The sequence below is a fragment of the Narcine bancroftii genome, chromosome 2, assembly GCF_036971445.1.
Source record: "Narcine bancroftii isolate sNarBan1 chromosome 2, sNarBan1.hap1, whole genome shotgun sequence".
Classification (NCBI taxonomy): domain Eukaryota; kingdom Metazoa; phylum Chordata; class Chondrichthyes; order Torpediniformes; family Narcinidae; genus Narcine; species Narcine bancroftii.
The window spans coordinates 10,347,669-10,367,369 of NC_091470.1; the positions used below are offsets into that span (position 1 = coordinate 10,347,669).

At 43.1% G+C, this 19,701-nt stretch overlaps 1 protein-coding gene across 17 annotated transcripts in view; it reads right to left on the bottom strand.

Moving 5' to 3' along the window:
- Positions 1–1,084: 1,084 nt before the first annotated feature.
- LOC138753182 (autophagy-related protein 2 homolog B-like) overlaps positions 1,085–19,701 on the bottom strand; it is a 245,827-nt gene continuing 227,210 nt past the window's right edge. For 12 of the 17 annotated variants that reach the window (XM_069915817.1, XM_069915816.1, XM_069915821.1 and 9 more), the window contains 8 exons: positions 19,060–19,144; positions 17,914–18,112; positions 8,817–8,886; positions 7,704–7,786; positions 6,635–6,756; positions 5,229–5,383; positions 4,996–5,145; positions 1,085–3,481 (listed from right to left, as the gene is read on the bottom strand). In XM_069915817.1, the coding sequence (XP_069771918.1) occupies positions 3,251–3,481; positions 4,996–5,145; positions 5,229–5,383; positions 6,635–6,756; positions 7,704–7,786; positions 8,817–8,886; positions 17,914–18,112; positions 19,060–19,144 (1,095 nt within the window). In that variant the 3' untranslated portion in view covers positions 1,085–3,250. Of the gene's footprint in view, positions 3,482–4,995; positions 5,146–5,228; positions 5,384–6,634; positions 6,757–7,703; positions 7,787–8,816; positions 8,887–16,792; positions 16,880–17,913; positions 18,113–19,059; positions 19,145–19,701 lie in introns of those variants that run through there. The other 5 variants (XM_069915822.1, XM_069915828.1, XM_069915829.1 and 2 more) reach the window with 5 other exon arrangements.

The window sequence follows — 19,701 nt, forward strand, 5'->3', positions numbered from 1 at the left end:
CTAATTCCCTCTTAAATAGATTTAGTGAACCTGCCTCTACTGCCCTCTGTGGCAATGAATTCCACAGATTCACCACCCTCTGGGTCAAGAAATTCCTCCTCATCTCAGTCCTAAATGGTTTGCCTATTATCCTCAAACCATGGCCCCGGGTTCTGGATTTTCCCATCCTTGGAAACATCCCATCTGCATCCATTCTGTCCAGTCCTGCCAGAATTTTATATGTCTCTATGAGATCCCCTCTCAATCTTCTAAACTCCAGCGAGTACAATCCCAATTTGTGCAATCTTTCCTCCTAAGTCATTCCTGCCATTCCAGGTATCAGCCTGGTGAATCGCCTCTGCACTCCCTCCATTGCAAGAACATCCTTCCTTAGATAAGGTGACCAAAACTGCACACAATACTCCAGGTGGGGTCTCACCAAGGCCCTGTACAGCTGCAGTAAGGTATCCTTGTTCCTAGACTCAAATCCTCTTGATATGAAGGCCAACATACCATTTGCCTTTTGAACCGCCTGCTGTACCTGCATGCTCGCCTTCAGAGACTGGTGGACAAGTAACCCTAGGTCTCTCTGCACTTCTCCATCTCTTAATCTATTGCCATTCAAATAGTAATCTGCCCTCCGGTTTGTATGACCAAAGTGGATAACCTCACATTGATCCACATTGTGTGCATTTGCCATGGATCTGCCCAGTCCCTCAATTGATTCAAATCACACTGGAGCTTCCTGACCCACTCTTCCGTGCACACACCCCTCCTAGCTTAGTGTCATCTGCAAATTTGGAGATATTCCATCCAATCCCCTCATCCAGATCATTAATGTAAATTGTGAACAGCTGGGGTCCCAGTACAGATCCCTGTGGCACCCCACTGGTCACCGCCTGCCACTCAGAAAACGAGCCGTTTATCCCAACTCTCTGTCTTCTACCTGCCAGCCAGTTCTCAATCCACATCAATACTTTGCCCCCAATCCCATGAGCCTTGATTTTGGAAGCCTTGTGAACTGCTCACAGTACTCCAAGTGAGGTCTCACCAGTGTCTTATATGCATCAACACATCAGCATTCATTCCGCAAAGCAGGATAATGTGAACTGCAGATGGGTATTTATTTCTTCCCTTTCTTGTTCATTGACTATGGTACATTCATTCACAACCATCACTGTGTAACAACCACAGCAACAATATTATTCAGAAATATGTACAATTAAAGCAACCAAAAATTGTAAATAAATCCACAAAAAATTGTTTTTAAATCTGCTGTACATAGGAAATTAAAAGTTTATACAAGGCAACATTCAGGAAAAGTCTTAACAATCCAACAGAGGCTCCACAGACTAAAATAATGTTGAGGAAAGTTAATTTCAAGGGGAAGTTTGAAAAGCCACATTCAGAGAGTGTGGATAAGTGTCTGATTACCACTTAATTAATTTTAAAATGTGTTCTCTGCGTTAGGGGCAACAACAAAACAAATTGAAAGCACAAATCCTTCGGAGCAAGGCATTTGTCCTTGAGTACTGAGATCCCTGAAAAATGTCCTCTGTTCATGAATACAGAAAGAAAGGGGGGGGTTGAAGAGTGAGAGAGTGTGTGAGAGAGAGGGGGAAAAGAGGGAAGGAGGGGAGAGGAGAGAAGGAAGTAAAGGAACAGGATGAAGTGAAGAACATATTTTCCAATTATCTGGCCATTCAGCCCATCAATATACTGTCTCAGATCAATCCCACCAGTATCCTTCCCCACAATCTCACTAAAATAGTTTCTCTCCCAATGCCCATTAAGATGCTTCAACCTCCTTTACTCAGTGGCCATTTAACCTAGCAATACAGCTTTGGGATGTGGAAGGAAACCCACGTGGTCACAGGGAGGACATGCAAACTCCACGCAGACAGCACTAGAGGTGGAGATTGGGAGCTTGGCTTGCTAGAGCTGGAAGACAGCAGCACTACCTGTGGATAAAACGTGGAATTGGAAATAATCCAGCTGGTGCGAGATCTGACCGGAAGGCCATCAACCCCAAGTGTTGACTCTGGTCCTCCCTCCAAATATTCTGCCTGACCTGATGGATAGCTCCACAACTCTGTTTAGATCACAACTTTATTAGCTCTTAACTGAACCGCCAACACCCACCTCACCAACCTCTCCCACACCATCCCTTTAAACTATGTCCCAAGGAGAAGTAAAACACGAAAGTCTGCAGCCACTGTGAGTGAAGTAAAAACAATACTGGAGAAACTTGGTAAGTCAAACATCTTACTGTATAAAACAAAGATAAAGATACATAACCAACATTTTGGACTTGAGCCCTTCATCAAGGTATGCAAAAATGTCAATAGGTGTTCGATCTATGGACTTAGATCCCAAGACCTCTCTGTTCCCTCACAATTAACACCTCTGTTGGTCTGGACACCTTCCCCTGTCCATTCTTTATTCTGATGCCTGTCTGTTCTTTGCTTGTACCTTGAAGAAGGGCTCAGGCCCAAAACATTGGTATTTGCCTCCCATGGACACTGCAAGACCTGCTGAGTTCCTTCAGCATTTCTGTGTTTTTACTACAATCTCAGCGTCTGCGGACTCTCACATTTTACTGCATTTTTCTTGTGCTCACTGACTCATTCCTCTCCAGTCACATCCAAGCAACTTGTCAACAGGCTCCTACCAAGAATGCGACTGCTGAAGCTGCATGCCTTGTGCTCCACAACATGTTCAATGAACTGCGACATCTAACCCCTGGATGTCTGCAACACCTGATGCCGATTACCAAACCGTCATGAGGAGCAACAGCAGGCGAGCAAGCGCCTTCAGTTTAATCTCAACCGACTGCCACAGAAGTCTGGATAATGGATTCCCCAGAAAGGAAAGTCTGATGCTTGAGTTGTTGGTGATGTAGCTATAATCGTGGGGAGCAAGTCCATGAAAAACATTTGGAGGAATTAGATTCTTTGGTTGCAGGCCCCACGAGGCATCGCCAAACTGCTGCTGATGCTCAGCATTCGGACACCGAGGAAATGGATTTTCCAGTCACTGCTCGGCCTTTCAAAGCATTTCTTCCCTGCAGCTACCAGATCAAAGACATTATTTAAATGCTAAAATCTTCCCTCCTTGACACCGAGTTTTTGTATTTCACAGATCTGAATGAGATAAAAATCTACAGGGAGCAAAGCGTAACGTGCAGTGATGCCCTGCAGTTCCCAGCCCCTGGAGTTTGAGGACTTCCCTTTCCCACATGGTTGAAGTTTACAGGGACAAACCAGCACTATTACTGGTCACCAAGCCGCCATTTCTGGGACTCTTCCTGCCGCGCATCAGGTTGGATCTGGTTCCGCATCCCACCAAGGACATTGGAGGTGGCCTCTGTGGCCACAATCAAAGGCTTCACCACGGTCGGAGGGATCTGCCGCAGGACTCCTCCCACTGCCCCGGTCATCCCTCGCTCTTCATGTTCCCGTGTTGCAGTCTCGTAAATCATTTGTGCCGTGTCTGTGAATCCCTGCAAACCAAACACACAAGATCAAACAGCAGAAAGTCTTAAAATCTGCCATAGCCGTGCTACATCTCACCCAACAGCCTGCTCAGAGGTCAACAACATGGGATATGGGGGCAGTTGGAGCACAGGGGTCAAGTTAATGAACCTTTTGCTCATCCTGATCCAGATTACGGCAATCTATTTGTCACAGAAGACAGGTCTGAACTTCCTATTGGGGAACATTTCAATTAATATGGCAGAGGGATGGGAATCCAGGCAGAAAGACAGAGGAAAGCAATGCAGGGACTGCAGCAAGAGTTAGAAAAAAGTGGAGAACTGAAAAGCCAATGCAAAAAAAAACATAATTAAATTCTTAAAGGACAAGTCTAAGGGCACTTTTCCTGAATGCCCATATTATTTGAAACAATGTCAGCCAATCTATGGTACAAATCAGTGCAAAGGGATGTGACTTAGTAGCCATTACAGAAACGTGGCTGCAATACAGAGAGGGTTAGGAATGAAATATTCAAGGGTATCAGGTAATTCGGAATGATTAGGCAAGAAAATAAGGGAAGCGGAGGAGCGCTCTTAATTATGAATGAGATTAGGTTTTAGTGAGTGATGATACAAGATACAAGGAGCAGAATGTTGAACCCATCTGGGGAAAGATTAGGAACAGTACAGGGAAAAGATCACTGGTGGGAGTTGTCGAAAGGCCATCAATTATAACATTACAGTGGTATATCTGATGCATAGAACAACAGAGACTAACTTGCACATTGGGCAAATCAGGCTGGAGGAGGACTTCATGCAGTGATATTTTTCTTGAACAGCATGTCACTGTCAGAGGCAAGTTTATTTTTACACAGAGAGAGGTGGGTTCCTTGAATGCATTGTCAGGGTGGTGGTGGAGGCTGGTACAATAGAGGCATCTAAAAACCTCAAACAGGCACATGGATGCATGAAAAATAGAGGGTTATGGGTGTGAGGTAATGACACAAATAAAATGAATGATGGAACATCAAACATTACAGCACAGTGCAGGCCTCCCTATATAAATCTTCTCAACAATCTAAACCTTCCCTTCCTCACACCCATAACCCTCTATTCTCTGCCCAAGGAAGCAGTAGAGGTTGCTTCATTAAATATATTTAGGGCATTTAGGGCATGGTTGGATAGATTTTTGCACAGTCAGGAAATTCAGGATCATGGGGAGCGGGGGGGGGGGGGGGTGGGGGGGGGCGGGGGCAGTAGGTGGAACTGAGTCCTCGGCCAGATCACAGATGTGGAAATTATTTATTTATTTTACACAGAGAGTGGAGGATGCCTGCTATGCATTGCTGAGGATGGTGGTGGAGGCTGGTACAGTAGGGATATTCAAATAACACATGGATGAGAGGTTGGGAAGGTTTAGCCTCAACTCTGTGGGACCCCATTAGTTACTGCTTGGTTGTGTGAACAGGATTGATCTCTTGGTTATTTCATCCTCTTCCTTGCTAAACCGTTGAGTCAGCCCACCACATCCCACACGCTCTTACTTCTTTCACCAGGTCGTAGGCTTTAGCCACTCCTTCACGCAGATCAACTGGCTGGTGAGTCAATCGATGCTGAGAAATGCGTTTGCTTCTCATCAAGCTGTGTGAATTGCTCCCTGGAGAAACCATGTCGTAGGCTGTCTCAGCTGCTGCCTGCAGTAAATAAAAAGTTGTTATCAGACATTTGCTGCCTCTCTGCAATTGTCTGGGTTAATGAGAGACATCCTCTGGCTTACCTGTATGGTCTGTACCAGGCGATTGGTCAGTTCAAGTGCAGCCATGGCAGTGGAGGTCCCAAATGAGGCTGCTCCTCGCTGGAGACCTCTCACAATGTGTCCGTCCCTGCGATATTGCTCAATGGGCAGCCAAACCAAGTCCTTCAACCCTTGAACTAAGCAAAAACAGGAGAAGTCAAGCACACTATGAACTTAAACAGTTAAAATACTTACATGTCTGAATATTTATTGAGGTCCTCCTCAGTCTGGGTGGCGCGGTTGGTGTAGCAGCTAGCATAACACCTTTAGAGCACCACCGATCGGGACCGGACTTGGGTTCGAATCCTGCACTGTTGTAAGGAGTTTGTACATTCTCCCTGTGTGTGCGTGAGTTTTCTCAGGGGGCTCCAGTTCCTCCCACTAATGCTATTTGACACGTTGAATTCCTCCCAGCAGATGTATAATGAAAAGTGTGCTAACCAGCAGCATCACGGTCTGGTATGGGAACACCAATACCTCTGAACGGAAAGCAAAAGGTAGTGGACATAGGCCAACACATCACAGGTAAACCCCTCCCACCAATGAACACACGTACAAGAAATGCTGCCATCAGAGAGTAGCAGCAATCATCAAGGATCCACCCCACCTAGCACACGCTCTGTTCTTGCTGCTACCATCAGAAAAGAGGTACAGGTGCCACATGACTCATACCCCCAGGTTCAGAAATACTGCTCCCCCTCCACCATCAGACTCCTCAATGACAAACTCAATCAGGGATTCATTTGAGGACCTCTGACTTTGCGCATTATTTATTATTAAATATTTATTTGCTGTCATGCACAGTCAGTTTGTTTGCACTTCTTTCTTCTTTACATGTCCCTCTTTTGTGTATGGATCTTTTCTTGAGTCCAGCTTTTTGCACGACCGGTAAGAAGAAATTCTGCCTGGCCCAGAGGAAAAAGAATCTCAGGGTTATATGTGATGTCGTGTATGTACTCTGAATCTGATCTAAGTGTCCTATTTGTACCAGCCTCCACCACTACCCCAAGCAATGCATTCCAGGCACCCACCACTCTCCGTGTAAAAAAAATCTTACTTCTGACATCTCTCCTAAACTTTTCTCCACTCACCTTAAAAAGGTGTCCTCTGGTGTTTGCTATTGTTGGCCCAGGAAAAGGGGTCTGGCTGTCCACCCTATCTTTTTTTTTCTTTGGCTTGGCTTCGCGGACGAAGATTTATGGAGGGGTATGTCCACATCTGCTGCAGGCTGACAACTGACAAGTCCCTATCTAAGCCTGTCCTAACCTCTGTACGGTCACCTCTCTTCCTTTGTTGCTCCAAAGAGTAACCCCTGAATGACTGATCCCTGTAGAATACGACAGACGAGAATTTTGAAGTTTAATAGTTTTCATCTCGTGAACACTCACCCAACTGGACCAATGAGTGCATGGGTCCAACGCCTCCAAGGATACCAGGCAGCTGGTATTTTCGGATGTCAGTCAGCCATTCATTTAGTGCATACGAGATGAGCCTGTCCACTCCCAGAAGCCTGCAGAACAATCAATGTGGGTTGAGTGTCAGACGGAACTTGAGAACTCCGACATAGAAAGTCAGAGGTCAGAAATGTGATGGGCAGGAGGAGCTGTGATAAAGACACCTGGGAGCAGATTGAAAGCTTTCACAGCTTCTTTGGTCAAAAATCAGAATGGGTCTCATTTTCTCATGAGCACCCTGCTATATATGAGAATATCCATGATGGGGCCATCTTCCAGGGACAACCTCACTGCAGGAGTCATATTTCAAACCCTTCAGGAAAGGGATAACCAGAGGCATACAATCCAGTGATCATTGTGAGATCAGAGGTGGAGAGAGTAAGCAAATTTAAGTTCTTGGGTGGGGGTCACTATCTTGGAGGATTTTTCCTGGACCCAACACACCAATGGCATCATGAAGAAAGCACGACAGCGGCTCTACTTCCTCAAGAGTTTCCAGAGGTTTGGTATGACATCAGAAACCCTTGCAAATTTATACAGGTGCGTATTGGAAAGTGTGCTGACTGGCTGCATCGTGGTCTGGCATAGGAACACCAATACCCTGAGTGTAAAGCCCTCCAAAAAGTAGTAGACATAGATAAGATATCACGGGAAAAAAACCCTCCCCACCATCAACAATATCGACATGGAACGCTGCTGTCAGAGAGCAGCAACAACCATCAAGGAACCACATCACCCAGCACACACACTGTTCTCTCTGCTACCATCAGAAGAGGTATTGGTGCCACAAAACTCACACCACCAGGTTCAGGAAGAGATAATACCCATCTGCCATCAGACTCCTCAACAACAAACTCAATCAGGGATTCATGTGATGTCATGTATGTACAGTACTCTGACAATAAATCTGAAAATCTACTCTCCTGAGGGCTAGCTTTGACCAAGGCCACACCAAGTCAGGTCAGCACTACAGCATATTTATTCAGACCAAATGTGCTCTTACCCATGTCTGTTACACAACCGTTTTAACTTCAACTCGGAGCAGTTCAGCTGAGCCAGCCCGATCAGGATTCCAGCCAAGGTGCCCTGAAATAGGAAACAGGGTTTGAAGACTCTGTTGTCAATCTGTATTACCGTTCCCCTTCAGGAACAAGCTCAGTCCGGTAGCCACAGCTGTTCACATCCCTCAACCTTGATTCAGACATGCTGTACACGAGGCTCACTCCCAGCCCACTGGACAGCACTTCACCAAATGCCAGGATAATCAGTTGGAATTGATCCCATCTCACAGCAGCAGACAAGTCAAACTCCTCAACTCCTTTCTGACCTGGGTGGACACCTCTCTCTTTTGAGCTGAGAGGTTGTGGGGTCAAACTCATACCTTTAGTACATCTTTTCCACTGTACCACAGTGAGAAGCAGGGTTCGTGCCACTATCTGACGGAACTGTTTTAAATCATACATGGAATGCACAAATGTATGGAGAAAAACTGTTCCATTTCCAGAAGGGTCAAGAACCAGGGACACAGAATGAAGATAAGTGGTCAAAGGTAAGCAAGCAACATGAACTGAGAACTGCATTATGCTGTAAGTTGTTTGGGCCTGAACTCCACTCTCAGGGGGCGTGGTTGAGGCAGATTCAAATGGGAACTGGATAAGCACAGAATCAAACCTTTGTGGATATTCTTCACAAAGTGAGAAATCGACGATAATCTTGTGCAGAGGTTGTTCCTGATCTATTCTTTAATCAAATCCTATTGCAAACATTGGCAGATATTGTCCCAGACTCGGCTAAAGGAGGAGAAAATGGCATCTGTTTCATGGTTCACCCTTTGTGGTGCTCGAACATGACCATCCTGTCCCAGGGCTGCTCTCTCATCCGGAACAACTGATCAAGTGCTGACTCTTCTCCCTCTGAGGAGCTTCATCTCCATTGTCCTAACTGCAACTGTGAATTTTTCACTTTATATTCATCATTTCTGTGTCGATCTCCTGGAATATTATAATCATTAGGATACACTATTGGTGTTGGTTATGTTGCCTACCTGTGTGTCTGCTGCAAGCAAGAATTTTGTGTAGCTGTACATTGTATACAAGTACAACTCTCTACTACTTACTTGATCCATAGACATGTGCTTGCCATGGTAGTCCAACCGAATTGGCACCTCAGATGTGAAGCGAAATTCCCTGGAATGAGAAAAAAAACTTTGGTTTTATATATTTTTGACATGTTCCAGAACCAACAAAATCCATCAAGCAAAGCATGCCCTGGAGACTTCTTTTGAATCTTATGTTAAATATTTCCACTGATCATGAAAATGGATTTTCAAAAATTAGATTTAAAAATGTAAAAGCTAAACTGAACTTGTTAAAGAATAGCCAGACAGAGGATGTCACGTGATGATGTAGAGCCAAAATGAGAAATCTGGCTCCTCCGGAAAAAGTTAAAAAAGAAAGAAAAAGTGAAGAGACAAGTTTGAAAATTCATCTACAGTGAAGGTGAACAACTGGAGACAACATAAAAATGCCACTCAAGAAGGACAAAGAAGTGGAAGAAAAGATAGAGCAACTAGAAGAAGAGAAAGAAGACAAAGAAAGTCCTACCTTATTGATGAAGTCGGGACCCGGAGTAATGTCGGCTCTCCGTTTGAGGAGAGCCTCCTGACTTACCCCCAGCGAACCAAGGCATCCCTGCAACAACAGGAGGGCCTGGACAAGTCAGGGAGGGGAGCCATGTTATCATGTATGCACGACTCCTTGCGCATGTGCGATTGTTGGCAATGGGAGGCCCTATCAGAAAAGCTCATGAAGCCTGTTGGCCAGGACCCCAGACCATCGTTGAGGATGGCAAGAGGAACAGCTGGCTGAGAGTGTAGAGAGACTGGAAGAAGAAGAACAACAGGAAGAGGCAGAAGCAGGAGCTATAAAAGAAGAAAAGGAAGGAGATGAGCATGGAAGAAATATTGGAAGAGGAGAAGAGGGCAAGGCAGAAAGTTAAGGCTGCTACTTCTACTCAAGACTCCTCGACTATTATTGTGGATGAATTAAGGCTGATTAGAAGGGATATTAGAAGATCTGAAAATAAAATGGATGTTAAAGTTAATAAAGTCTCTGATTTGATTAAAGAACTGCAAGTAAAAAATAATGAGGTAGAAGGAAGGGTTAAAGATCTTGAGTTGGAAAATCAGTTTCTTAAAGGAAAAATGGACACACTCTATTGTAGGAAGGATTTGAGCGTACGAAGGACAAAAATGAACAACTATCTGATAAAGTGGACTCTTTGGAGAATTTTAGCTGGAGTAACAATATTAAGATTATTGGCTTAAAAGGAAAGGAGGGAGATAATATGATCCAATTTATACAGGGATGGATACCCCAAATTTTTGGGCAGGAACATTTTAAAGAAGGTTTCGAGATTGAATGAGCTCACAGAGCCCTTAGATCTAAACCTCTACTGGATCAAAAATCAAGACCTATTTTAGTAAAATTTCTTCGATACCAAATAAGGGAGAACATTTTGGAACTGGCAGCTAAGCAGGCCAAAGAGAGAAGAGCTTCACTGGGAACAGAAGGGAATAAGATCTTCTTTCAACCTGACATTAGTTTTGAGTTGTTGAAGAGACGCAAGTTTTAATTTGGTCAAAAATATTTTGTAGAAGAAGGGCTACACTGTTATCTTGCATTACCCCACCTCTCTGAAGGTGTTTGTTCAAGCTGGACTGAGTCGATATTTTATGGATCCAGAACATGCCCAAGAATTTGCTGAAAAACTGCCAGACTTGCACCAAGATGGAGTTGGAAAAGTGAACACTTGAAGAGTGACGGGCATAACTTATAACCATAACCATATAAACCACTTACAGCACAGAACAGGCCAGTTCGGCCCTAATAATCCATGCTGTAACTAATTCCCACCCTCCTAGTCCCACTGACCAGCACCCGGTCCATACCCCTCCAGTCCTCTCCTATCCATGTAACTATCCAGTCTTTCCTTAAATGTAACCAATGATCCCGCCTCGACCACGTCTGCCGGAAGCTCATTCCACATCCCCACCACCCTCTGCGTAAAGAAATTTCCCCTCATGTTCCCCTTATAATTTTCCCCCTTCAATCTTAAACCATGCCCTCTAGTTTGAATGTCCCCCACTTGGAGATGTAATGTTTGGAGTGTTTGTTACTGAGGTGTAGATGAGTTTAATGTACTCGGAGGAGCGGGAGATATGGTGGCTGGCTTCTACTGATTTGTGAATGTTATTGCTAAATTATTCGCAGCCCAAATAATGGAGGGGGTTAGCATTGTCGAGGGACTGTGTCACAGTACTCGAGGGGGGGAATTTTCTTTTTCTTTCTTTCTTTTTCTATTCAATTAAGTAATAATTTTATAACTGGATTTAAGGATGGTTTGATGTTTATGGAATCGATGAGGATCTGGGGACTGACTAAATGAATAAAATAGGTGAACTAAAGCCTGAAGAGGTATTATACAAATGGAATGAAGCGTTATTAACTGGGGAAGTAGATACACCAACATTTAGACATTTAACAGAACATAAGATACATAGATTGATGAGAATGACGGGATACGGATTAGCAAATACACCATTGGTACAAAATAGATTGATGTCTTTTACGTTGGACCATAAGAATTTTATTGACTAGTCAAAGAAAGGATTAAGTTTATTAAAGATTGTTATCAAGGTAGACGTTTAATGATGTTTGATCAATTGAAAACTACTGATGGAATACAAAATACTACAATGTTGGGATAATATCAATTAAAGGCCTTTTTGTGAGAGAATTTGACTTTGCTCTATTTATTACCACAAAATGATGAAATTTAAACTATTATAACTAATCCAAACTTAAACAGTTTATATCGTTTATGTATCTTCTACTTCTAAGAGGAGCTAAGAAAAAAGACTTTCATATATCCAAGCAGAGGTGGGAAGATGATTTAGTATGGTTATAAATGATAAAAGTTGGGCCCAGAAATGTCATGACAGAATGAAAAATACAGTAAGTGTTAGATATAGAATGGTTCAATATAATTTTTTGCATCAGTTGTATATTACTCCTCAAAAACTTAATAAGATGAAATTAGACTTATCAGATAAATGCTTTTGATGTAAACAGAACATTGGTACTTTCTTACATTCCACGTGGACATGTTCTAAATTGAATTTCTTTTGGACCAAATTGATTGATTTCCTACAACAGGTAACATACCCTGACTTCCACGAAATCCTATGCTATTTCTACTAGGAGATAATAGTAAAGGTTTACCTTGGGTCTAATTTGGATTGATCTCAGAGGAGTTTTTAAAGATTGGATTGGCACTTGCTTGAAAATGAGTAGCAGTTTCAAGGAAATTGGAAACAGATTTAGTATTAGAGCATTGGCATAGCAGAATTCAAAGTTGTATACCTTTGGAAAAAATTACATATAATTTAAGGAACATGTATGGAGATTTTTTGAAAATTTGGTTCCCATATATGGAGTTTAATACCGATAAGTGTGAAATGTTTCATTTTGGGAAGAATAATCAAAACAGGACACATGCAGTGAAGGGGATGGCATTGAGGAATGCAGAGGAACAGAGATCTTGGAATAATGGTTCATTGTTCTTTAAAAGAGGATTCTCATGTGGATAGACTGGTAAAGAATGCTTTTGGTATACTGGCCTTTATAAATCAAAACATAGATATAGGAGTTGGGAGGTGATGTTGAGACTGTTCAAGGCATTGGTGAGGCCAAATTTGGAATACTGTGTGCAGTTCTGGTCCCCAAATTATAGGAAGGATATCAATAAGGTAGAGAGGGTGCAGAAAAGTTTTACTAAATTGGTGCCTGGATTGCAGTATCTAGAATACAAAGAAAGATTGATTAGACTGGGTCTTTATTCATTGGACCGTAGAAGGCTGAAGGGGGATTTGATAGAGGTATTTAAAATTATAAGGGGGATATAGAGTAGATGTGAACAGGCTCTTCCCCTTGAGGGGTCATGTTAAGGGTTAGGGGGCAAAAGTTTAGAAGTAACATGAGAGGGAGCTTCTTCACTCAGAGAGTGGTGGCTGAGTGGAATGACCTTCCGGAAGAGGTGGTGCAGCAGGGTCAATTGTGTCATTTCAGAGAAGGTTGGATAAGTGCATGGATGTGAGGGGATTGGAGGGTTATGGACAGGGAGCAGGTAGGAGGGACTAGAGGAGATCACTTAAATCGGTGCGGACTAGAGAGCCCGAGATGGCCTGTTTAAAGATTGGTGCGGTTATTTTATAATCATATTAGGATTATTAGCTAATTTTGGGGTAATCTGTCACACCATGGCCTCATTTTATGCTGTAATATGTTTATTTTATATTTTATTTCATAATGAAAGTATAACTTACATTTATAACAATTTTTTACATTTCTACACATATGATGTACTTATTGTTAGGTTGTGATTAACATAATATTTAATTTTACAATGATATTAAATTAGTTTAGTTCTTCTTTCTCTTTTTTCTTCCCCTTTTTTCTGTTTTCTTTTCTTTGGGAGGGAGTTGGTGTGGGGGAGAAAAATGAAAAAATGCATGTATGTTTTCTGTTAACTAGATTAATGTTGACATATGTATGTAATTTTGGTTACGTGTTAATAAAATTTGGGGGAAAAAAAATCGCCAGCAAATGGTAGGTGCACACAATGCACTTGGGGGCAGGGCCTGTTTCCTGCAGAAGTGAAGTGATATCATTACAGATACCAGAGCCAAAGCCAAATGATCTGAGTGTACAAGTACAACCCCCAAAACAGTGTTCTCCAGTCCTCAATGTAAATATGCAAAACACACAACCAGACATAACACATAATAACATGACAATTACAGCACGGAAACAGGCCATTAGGCCCTTCTAGTCCGCACCGAACCAAACACCCCTCTCTAGTCCCACCTCCCTGCACAATGCCCATAACCCTCCATCTTCTTCTCATCCATATACCTGTCCAACCTTTTCTTAAATAATACAATTGACTCCGCCGCCACTATTTCTCCCGGAAGATCATTCCACACGGCTACCACTCTCTGAGTAAAGAAGTTCCCCCTCATGTTACCTCTAAACTTCTGCCCCTTAATTCTTAACTCATGTCCTCTTGTTTTAATCTTTCCTCCTCTTAACGGAAATAGTCTATCCACATCCATTCTGTCTATCCCTTTCATAATCTTAAATACTTCTATCAAATCCCCTCTCAACCTTCTACGCTCCAAAGAATAAAGACCCAATCTGTCCAATCTCTCCCCATACTCCAGATGCTTAAACCCAGGCAACATTCTGGTAAACCATCTCTGCACTCTCTCCACTCTGTTTATATCCTTCCTATAATTAGGCGACCAGAACTGCACACAGAACTCCAAATTACGCCGCACCAACGTCTTCTACAATCTCAACATCACCTCCCAACTCCTATATTCCATGCAATGATTGATAAAGGCCAGCATACTAAAAGCCTTCTTCACCACCCTATTCACGTGAGTTTCTACCTTCAGGGAACGATGTACCATCACTCCTAAATCTTTCTGCTCTTCTGTATTCATCAATGCTCTCCCATTTACCACATATGTCCTATTCTGATTCTTACCAAAATGAAGCACCTCACACTTATCAGCATTAAATTCCATCTGCCATTTTTCAGCCCACTTTTCTAAGCAGCCCAAATCCCTCTGCAATCCTTGAAAACCTTCTTCATTATCCACTATTCCACCTATCTTAGTATCGTCTGCATATTTACTAATCCAATTCACCACCCCATCATCTAGATCATTAATGTATATAACAAACAACAATGGGCCCAATACAGATCCTTGAGGCACACCACTGGTCACCGGCCTCCAACCTGACAGACAATTATCCACTACCACTCTCTGGCCTCTCCCTTTCAGCCAATGTTCAATCCATTTGACTATCTTAAAATTTATACCTAAAGACTGCACCTTCCTAACTAACCTTCCATGTGGTACCTTATCGAAGGCCTTACTGAAGTCCATATAGACAACATCCACTGCGCTACCCTCATCCACATTCCTAGTCACCTCTTCAAAAAATTCAATCAGATTGGTCAAACATGACCTTCCTCCCACAAATCCATGTTGAGTGCTCCTGATCAGACCCTGTCTATCCAGATGTTTATAAGTACTATCTCTAAGAATTTTCTCCATTAATTTACCTACCACAGACGTCAAACTTACTAGCTGATAGTTGCCAGGCTTCCTCCTTGAACCCTTTTTAAATAACGGAACCACATGCGCAATGCGCCAATCCTCCGGCACTATCCCCATATCTAATGACATTTGGAAAATTACCACCAGAGCCTCTGCTATTTCCTCCCTCACTTCTCTCAATGTCCTGGGGAAGATCCCGTCTGGTCCCGGAGACTTATCCATCTTTATATTCTTCAAAAGCCTTAAAACTAACATAACAATTACAGCACGGAAACAGGCTATTAGGCCCTTCTAGTCCGCACCGAACCAAACACCCCTTTCTAGTCCCACCTCCCTGCACAATGCCCATAACCCTCCATCTTCTTCTCATCCATATACCTGTCCAACCTTTTCTTAAATAATACAAGTGACTCCGCCGCCACTATTTCTCCCGGAAGATCATTCCACACAGCTACCACTCTCTGAGTAAAGAAGTTCCCCCTCATGTTACCTCTAAACCTCTGCCTCTTAATTCTTAACTCATGTCCTCTTGTTTTAATCTTTCCTCTTCTTAACGGAAATAGTCTATCCACATCCATTCTGTCTATCCCTTTCATAATCTTAAATACTTCTATCAAATCCCCTCTCAACCTTCTACGCTCCAAAGAATAAAGACCCAATCTGTCCAATCTCTCCCCATACTCCAGATGCTTAAACCCAGGCAACATTCTGGTAAACCTTCTCTGCACTCTCTCCACTCTGTTATTTCCTCCCTCACTTCTCTCAATGTCCTGGAGAAGGTCCCGTCTGGTCCCGGAGACTTATCCACCTTTATATTCTTCAAAAGCCTTAAAACTACACCTTTTGTAATCTCTATATTCCCCATATTTACCCATTTTGCTTTTTTTATCCCACATCTCCCAATATCCTTCTCCTTAGTGAATAGCGAAGAAAAGAAACTGTTCAATATCTCCCCCATTTCTCTAGGCTCCACACACAGTTTTCCACCCTGATTTTCTAAGGGACCAATTTTGTCTCTAGCTTTCCTCTTACCATTAACATATTTATAGAACTCTTTTGGATTAGTTTTCACCCTGCTTGCCATAGTTTTCTCGTACCTTCTTTTAGCTTTCCTAATTCCTCTCTTAAGATTCCTCTTACATTCAATGTATCTTTCAAACATCTCCTTAACTCCATGCTTCTTATATCTAATGTACGCCTCCCTTTTTCTTCGAACCAAGTTTCCAATATTCCTTGAAAACCACGGCTCTCTCAAACCTTTTGCCCCTCCTTTTAACCTAACAGGAATATAAAGCTTTTGCACTCTCAAAATCTGATCTTTAAAAGACTTCCATCTCTCTACTACATCCTGCCCATAAAACAAATTGTCCCAATGCACACCCTGCAAGTCCTTTCGCATCTCCTCAAATCTACATACACACAGACAAACAATACATACGCAGGACAAGTTCTTCATCTCTTTAAATAAATAAATACATATTCTTTCATGAATATGAGAGTTTCAGAGGGTCAGTGTGAGCCGTTCTTTTGATCGTTCAGCGTTCTCACTGCCTATGGGAAGAAGCTGCTCCTTAGCCTGGTGGTGCTGGCTCTGATCCTCCTGGATCTCTTTCCTGATGTACAGGGTGGAAAGGGTCCTCAGTGATCCAGACAAAGATCCCGTTGGATCATGTCAAACATGGGGTGGGGAGACACCAATGATCCTCTATCCCACTCTTATGGTCCTGTGGATTTGACACTCAATCCATTTCTCTGCATCAACTGTACCATATGGAGATGCAGCCAGCTGGAATGCTCTTGAGAGAGCTCCTGTAGAAGGTTGACATAATGGTGGCTGGTAGCCTTGCTCTGTTATACAAGAAGACCTGTTGTAACCTACAACAGGGTCTTTCTGCAAGAAAGTCCATATGCAGATGGGCACAAGCTCTTTTACAAGGTTCAGCTTCCCTTTCTGCAGCCCGTTTGCAGCTATTCACGTGACCTGTCATCTGTAGATGTCAGCAAAACAGAGAACAAGCTTCAAAAACAGCACAGCCTTGGTTATCACATGTTGCAGCCGCATTTACTAAAAAAACAATTTCTTGAACAGACGAGTATTTTCCCATAAAAATATTCTTTTTAAGCCTTTTCTTCCCTGCTGAAATTTATAGAAAGAAATGAAGCAAATAAAATAAATCTATCAACCTTGCCTGCTTTAGCTGGGGATGGGCCTGGTCCCTGGGGAACTCTCTTGAACTGTTTGTACATTTTATTTCTCAGATGCAAAGCAAGGATAAACAAAAATAGCAGAGCAGATCATCCAAGTGATTCTTCCAAATTATTTTTTCTAAATTATGAACTCCAAGCAAGATCAATTTTGGACACAGAGAAGAAAATGCTGGGAATCCTAAGGTCAGTCAATGAAAGCATTAATCAACCAGGTACATGGCAAGGAAAGATTGCAAATGGTAATATGGGACTAGTGTAAATAAGCATCCTTGTGGGCATGGGGTTGGGGCCATGAAAATCCATTTTCATGATCAATGGAAATATTTAATATCAATTCAATAGGAGGCTCCAGGGTATCTGTAAATCTTGCACTTTCTGCGGTGTTCAAAATCTTTGATAACAAATGGAGATCAGACCATGGGCTACGTGGTTAGCATAGCAGTTGGCACAATGTTATTAGAGCACCAGTGACCTGGGTTCGAATCCCTCACTGTCTGTAAGGAGTCTGTACGTTCTCCCCCTGCCTGAGTGGTTTCCTCCCACCCTCCAGAGCATATGGAGTTGTAGGTTAATTGGCAATAGTTTAAATGGCGGAAATTGGATTCTACTGTGTCGTAAATAGAAACATTAATCAGACAGTTTCCAGTATTCCATGTGGCCAACCCAGCCTGATACTAGTTTAAATGTTGACCGATTAGCCCTCAAGAGATGACCCCAGTGCTTTTCACACATAGTAGGGATCGAGAAGGCAGATGAGGAAGGGCGTACCACATCACAGCTAAGAACCATCACTTGCCCACACCACACTCCTCACCTGAAGAAGATTGGCTGGTCTCCAAACACTGTTGAAGAGGTGCCTTCTGGCTCATTGATTGAGGTTCTGGCAGCAACAGTCAGAGGATCTGCCCGGACCGGTCTCTGACCTGGGAGAGTAATAATGGGGCTGTGATCCACAGCACCAGCTTCGTTTTTGGAAAGGTTGCTGGTAGCATCCACCCCGGGAGATTTCCTCACTGAGGAAAGGCACGCAGTGAGCAAAATGATCAGACAGAACCTCACTTCTCTCAGTGATTTCACTTTCAAGTAACAACTCACATAATTTTCCTGTTTTATCAATTACAAGAAAAACATTCAGCGCAGTCAACAGAGCCAACATCAACACAGAGTGTGTCAATTATAAGTCTTGAAAAAGGGATCAGGCCCAAAACGTTGACTAACTATGTCCCCCATGATGCCCTCTTGACCTGCTGAGTCTCTCCACCAGTTCCTGGTCTGATCCAGGTTTCAGCATCTGCAGCTCTGTTTCTCCCGTGTCAGTGATTGGTTTGTTTTACCAACATCATCTTCTCATTTGCTGGTGATCAGGAGAAGGGACCCATGCATGATTCATCCAGCCAGAGGCTGTCCTTGCACCTTCCCAACTGAAGGCCACTGCATCAGATTACATGTGTCTCATCTCCTCAACCATCCGCTGAGAAGGGGCACAGTCTTTCTACATTCCAGGAAAAGGGTGTTTGATGGTCAACCTTAGACCCACCCCAAAACTCATACTCCACAGGGCACCAGGGATTCCTTCCTCTTGCATGCTTCTGAGTCCTGGGCGACCTACGGCTCAAAGAACTGGAGACATGATAGTTATGTGGTCATTCCAAAATCTCCAAATTCAGTGCTTGTACAATCCCTCCCATAGTAAGGGTCAGTGCCCATACAATCCCTCCCACACTAAGGGTCAGTGCCCGTACAATCCATCCCACAATATATAATCTCAGATAGTGTGTGCCCATATAATCTCTTCCACAGTAAAGGTCAGTGACTGAATAGTCTCTGTGCCACAATCTGTGGAGTTAGCATTCCCTGCGAGTCAGCAATGAAAGGTAAAAATAATTGACCTTGTCAAATGGTTTTGATATTTGCTCCAACTGCTGACTGTGGGAGGTAACAAATAAATGCCGTTACTCACCTTCCTGAACAGGATCTGGAGGGATCAACAGCTCGAGCTCTGCTGCCAGACTACTGAAAAAGGCCTTTAAGAAGAACAAGGCATCCTGAACAGAGACAGAACAGAAGATCGATCAGCAAGTTTCCAAGGAAACCCTCCATAGAAAGAAAATAAGGTGAAAATAAAAGGCACAAACTTCACACTGAATATTTTAGACAAGTGCCATCTTTTAACTTAGAAGAGGAACATTCCTCCCCCCATGTGATAGAACAGATTCTATCACCAATGTGTCTATGTACAGGTGGTCGTGTAGGATGACTGTGATTGGCTGAGAGTGTAGCCACACCTACTGGCAGGTCTTAAAGGATTGCTTCGAGCCAGACCAGCTCATTCTGGACTGGTCGACCTACTTGTGATATGCTCCAGTCTTTTAGTTAATAAAAGCCTTGGTTTGGATCAACAAGTCTTTGGTTCTTTCGACGCGCTCTACAATTTTATTAACTAAAAAGCTTTGAAGGGATGGAGCTTATGCTACGGCTGAAATGCCTCAACATCGACCCACATTCAGCTATAGTCTCGAATGACTTTAAGCACTGGGTGAGATGCTTCGCACCCTGCCGTGATAGAGGACAGCCATCGACTACTAATATTGATGACTATGGT